Source organism: Mirounga leonina, unplaced genomic scaffold (genome assembly GCF_011800145.1).
Source record: "Mirounga leonina isolate KUSES-001 unplaced genomic scaffold, KU_Mleo_1.0 Mir_454, whole genome shotgun sequence".
In the NCBI taxonomy this organism is placed as follows: domain Eukaryota; kingdom Metazoa; phylum Chordata; class Mammalia; order Carnivora; family Phocidae; genus Mirounga; species Mirounga leonina.
In genome coordinates, this window is record NW_023270763.1 from 174,820 (window position 1) to 179,764 (window position 4,945).

The following is a 4,945-nucleotide window of genomic DNA, read 5'->3' on the forward strand; positions in this document are numbered from 1 at the left end:
TGTGGGGAGGGCTGGCATGGAGGATGTTGTTCCCCACTCACCAATGTGCCCATCTGCCACCAGCCAACAACATCTGCTTCTATGGCGAGTGTTCCTACTACTGCTCCACGGAGCATGCCCTGTGCGGGAAGCCGGACCAGATAGAGGGCTCGCTGGCAGCCTTCCTGCCAGACCTGTCCCTGGCCAAGAGGAAGACGTGGCGGAACCCCTGGCGGCGCTCGTACCACAAGCGCAAGAAGGCAGAGTGAGTGTCGGGCAGGCACCCCCCACACATGGCCCACATCTTCATCTTCCTTATTCTGACATCACGGGGTCTGAGAGGCTTCTGCCCACTTTGCTCGGAGGGGCCTCAGGCCGCAGGGAATAAGGCGTATCAAGGAAGGGAGGCACACCCAGCTCCTCCTGCCCCCAGTGTGGGCGAGACGGGCTGCCTGACTCTGCAAACCAGATGCGTCCCCCGCAGGGGTGCTGGCCAGCCCACTGCGGTCTGGAAACACAGCCTCTCAGGGTTGGAACTCCGCTTTCACTCCTTGCCCTTCTTGCCCCTCATGCAAAAGAGATGGCCCCTCTGAGCCTGGGAGTGTGGTGTCCAGGCCCCGTTTCCTAACAGTGACCCTCCAGAAACCTGGCATCTGGGGCTAACGGCAGCCTCCAGACATGGCTTGATCACCTCCCAGCCCCTTACTCCCGTTAATGCAGCCTTAGCTGGCAGCGCTGTTCTGTGGTGACACCTCTCTCCACCCCCAGTCCTCACTGCAGTAATCCTGCTGTGCTGAGCGGGTTTGGGCCTCCCTGTCCACACAGAGGAGGAAACTGGCCTTCTCACACTGGCTCCCCTGCAGGTGGGAAGTGGACCCCGACTACTGTGAGGAGGTGAAGCAGACACCCCCCTATGACAGCAGCCATCGTGTCCTGGACATCATGGACATGACCATTTTTGACTTCCTCATGGGTACGTCGGCAGCCCCAGCCTGCACCGGGAGCTCCCACCCTGCGTTTGACCCACTGTGGCCAAGCCCCTGCTTTGCTCCGTCGCTTTGGCTCCAGGGTCAGACGTGGGGAGCGGGTGACAGCCCTGAATTTTCAGCTTGCTTCTCTCCACAGGGAACATGGACCGCCATCACTATGAGACTTTTGAGAAGTTTGGGAACGAGACATTTATCATCCACTTAGACAACGGGAGAGGGTGAGCCATGTTCTTGCTCTTCAGACCCGGGAGGACAGGGCTCCGAGGGGGGGATGGTGGCCGTCCCCCAAGGATGCTGCGTGTGTGATGCAGGGCGCTGGCCCCTGGCCTCCAGCTATAGTGTTACTCTTCCTGGTCCTCAGGGTCACCCTGTGTGCTAGGTCCTGTTATGTCTTTGTATTGCCCTGAGGAAACTGAGGCCCAGAGTCTGCTTGCCCAGAAGGGCAGAGCCGTGAGGTGCACTCTACCCCTCATGTGGTCACGTGGGACTGGCTAGCTGGGACAAGTGGCCCTCCCTGCCCCAGAAAGAGGGCCTGTGGCCACTGCTGGCTGGCCCCTGGGCAGTCCTGGGCCACCTAGGAGAGCCGTCTGCCTGACGGGTATGGTGCAGGGACCTACCGTTCCTAAGTGGTTAATGGTGCTAGTGCCCAGATGCCTCAGACAAGTCCGCACTGGGCACCCGGATAGCTGATGTGTGCGGGCCACGGATACCCAGCTGTCAGAGACAGCAGCGTGGCTGGACCCTGGGCTGACTCACCCCGGTGCCTTCTCCACTCAGCCTGCCTCAGACCCCGCATCTATGAGCTTCTGTCCAGTGCAGCGGCCAGAACACCAGGCTGCTTTCAGGCACCTCCCTTGTCCCAGGCCCTGCGTCTGGTGCCGGGGACGGCAGGGACCAAGCCACACTGTACCGGGTCTTGGGGACACACTGCCCAGTCTCCATAGCCGTGGCCCTCCAGCAGGGCACACACGAGGTGCTGCTCGTTCTCGGGTCCCCTGGGGGGTGCATGTTGCAGGCTTTGCACACAGGTGTCCCGCTGCATGTCGCACCCTCAACAATTCCGCGTTTCTTCGGCAGGTTTGGGAAACACTCCCACGATGAGCTGTCCATTCTGGTGCCTTTACAGCAATGCTGCAGGTATGGCCTGTCCCTCTGCCCCCCGGGAGCCCCCAGCCCAGCCACAGATTGGGCAGAGGCCCCCAAGCCCCACTCCCACGGCACAGTGCCCCGAGCCTGAGCAGCTCGAGCTCCGGCACCCACAGCCCTTCCCGGCACACAGCTCATGCTGGTCGTAACAGCCCGTCTCACGGATGAACTCGCTGAGGCTCAGGCAGCCGTCCTGACCCCCCAGCACTCCATGCCACTCGCTGCAACCCTCTGTGGGGCTCCCCACCCAGCTTTTTCCCTTTAGGGTTGGGGAAACGGGCCATGGGGCAGAACCAGCTGCACCCTGCCGGGGCAGGTGTGTGGGGCTGAGCTGGGCTCGGTCTCCCAGACGCGTGGGCCATCCCTCCCCGCCCTGTGTCTGCCTGCAGTCTCAGGTCCCTGCGGGCACCGCCAGGTCCCCCATGGCCACCTGCTCTGCCAGGCAGGACCCTCACCGTAGTGCCTCTGAGAGGCAGGGGCCGGAGCAGGCCAGGGACCAACTTGCGACCACCCCCCGCTTAGAGCTGGCCTCCCCTGTCCCCAGTTCCCGGAGGCTGGGGCCTGACCTCTTTCTCCCCTGTAGGGTCAGGAAGTCCACCTACCTTCGGTTGCAGCTCCTGGCCAAGGAGGAGTACCGGCTGAGCCTGATGATGGCGGAGTCCCTGCAGAAGGACCGGGTGGCCCCCGTCTTGTACCGGCCACATCTAGAGGCCCTGGACCGGCGGCTGCGCATCGTGCTGCAGGCCATCAGGGACTGCGTGGAGAAGGATGGGCCCCATAGCGTGGTGGAGGATGACCTGGACCCTGAGCACAGAGTCCCCCCCAGCAGGTAGTGACCAAGAGCCGCCGGCCTGCCATGGAGGAAGGACAGGCGCACCCACGCTGTGAATTCAGTGACTTCAGGAAGGACGGGCCACTCCTGGAGTCAGGAACCGCGGGAATGTGAGCTCCTTCGGCAGTGGGTCCGACAGGACTCACTGTATTCGCTTTCGAGACCGGAGAAGGTTGGGGAGGGGCGCTCTGTGCTCATGGACGAGGCAGCCTGGCGGCAGGGTCAACCCACCCTTTTTGTATGGAAAGAAAGCCTTTATTTACTATTTTGTATTTATACATGGTGTCTATGTATATAAAGAGTGACACCTCTGCAGACCCCAGACCACCTACCAAATGCACACATGGGGGCCGCGCCCCTGGGGCTGGACTGTCCCGCCAAGTGCACCCACACTCTGGACCTGACTTGAAACAAACTCCCATCTCTCCTCCCTTCCGGCGGCCCTGCAGCCAGATGGCTGACAGCCTCGGCTTGGGCACAGGAGGCTCCCAATGGCGTCACAGGCTGGTTGACAGACAGACTCCTGGTTTCAGAGTGACGTCAACGACCACGTCTTCCATTTCTCAGAGCCGCCCAGCAGCACCTGTGACTTCGCTTGGCGGCCGAGGGTGCTGCTCGTCTTCTGACTTTGCTTTGATAGCTGGTGTAAATACATCACATAGGCTCCTCCGAGGGCCTCAGCAACAGGCTTAATTTTGCGGCATTTTTGTGGAATAGTTTGCAATGTGGTAAAAGTGCAATAAAACTAGAGCAAATGTATGTTGGGGTCTGGGTCCCTTACGCCCTGAGCTCAGCTGCCACCCACCCACCCTCCACAGAAGTAAGGCCATAACCGAAGCTCAGCTTTCAAGGTGCCACAGGTAGTCTGGGGCCGTGGCTGGGAAGGAGGAGTTGGGGAAGCCACCTGTCCCACTCCTGGTGTGGCAGGTGCTGACAGAGCTGGGTGGGGGTCCCCGAAGACACAGGCCAGTCCCAGAGGGTAATGTCGCATCTACACAGACCTGGCACCTGAGGGCACACTGGCTTTGCCCAGTGGAGCTGGGACAGTCCAGCCCTGCTGGCCGTGGGGCCTGAATCCTCCTCTGGGAGCCCTGCCTGGAGGCTCCCAAGACTGTTACCTACATGGGGTGTAGTGTGGGCACAGGGCACCGTGATAGGCCAGCCCCAGGGCTTCCAAGAGGAGGACACTGCTGGGGCTGACATAAACCCCGGAGAATCCCTGGGACCAGAGAGAGCTGGAGGTCAGAGCCCCTGGTGCCTCCTGGGCTCCCAGCCCTCTGCTGCCCCAGGACCACTGCTTTCCATGCACCTTGCAAAGCCACCAATGTAAATTATTAGTGGTCTCTAAAGCAAGACTGCAAGGTTGATTTTCTTTTCCTCATTTCACAGGTGGGGACACTGAGGTTCAGTGAGGGGCTGACACTCATCACAAAAGTCCGTTTAGGTTTCCTGAATGGCCAAGCCATTGGCTACAGGGCGGGAGGCCTCCCCTCCATCCCTGAACCCCACCTGGGGCTGTGCTCAGGGTCCGGCCCACAACAGAACTACAAAAGAGCCTCAGACCTCAAAGGAAGTAAATGGAGGGTGGCCCCCAAAGCCGGCCCCCCTCAGTCTTCCGCCAGACACTGGTTTCCCGCCCAGCACTCACCCAGTGACCCCACTGGCCGAGTCGTCCCCGCCCCTTCTTGCCAGGGGCAGGCACCTGCGTACCTCTGGCCTCAGCCGCCACCCTCCCGGTCTCCTGCTGTGCCCCTGTCCTTGCCGCAGGGGGAGGAGGAGGTGAGTGTGCAGGAGGAGGGCCTGATGTGGTCCCACAAGAGGGAGCAGCCAGCTCTGCGTCCTCCTCCCTCCCCCCTCCTCCCAGGCCACGCAGAGAGAACAGAGGGACTCTGAGGGCCATGCTGCTGCCCCCACCCCTCCAGGCCCCTGGTCCATTTGCCACTGGTCCAGTGGAGCTCGCGGGGCAGCTGCTATAGGCAGGCTGGAGCCTGCTGGTGAC

General features: G+C 61.5%; 1 protein-coding gene across 1 annotated transcript in view; it reads left to right on the top strand.

The window, feature by feature from the left end:
• FAM20C (FAM20C golgi associated secretory pathway kinase) overlaps positions 1–3,705 on the top strand; it is a 46,419-nt gene extending 42,714 nt beyond the window's left edge. The window contains exons 6-10 of the mRNA XM_034988196.1: positions 64–244; positions 843–952; positions 1,105–1,186; positions 2,046–2,105; positions 2,698–3,705. Coding sequence (XP_034844087.1) covers positions 64–244; positions 843–952; positions 1,105–1,186; positions 2,046–2,105; positions 2,698–2,947 — 683 coding nt within the window. The 3' untranslated portion in view covers positions 2,948–3,705. The remainder of the gene's footprint in view (positions 1–63; positions 245–842; positions 953–1,104; positions 1,187–2,045; positions 2,106–2,697) is intronic.
• Positions 3,706–4,945: the final 1,240 nt, after the last annotated feature.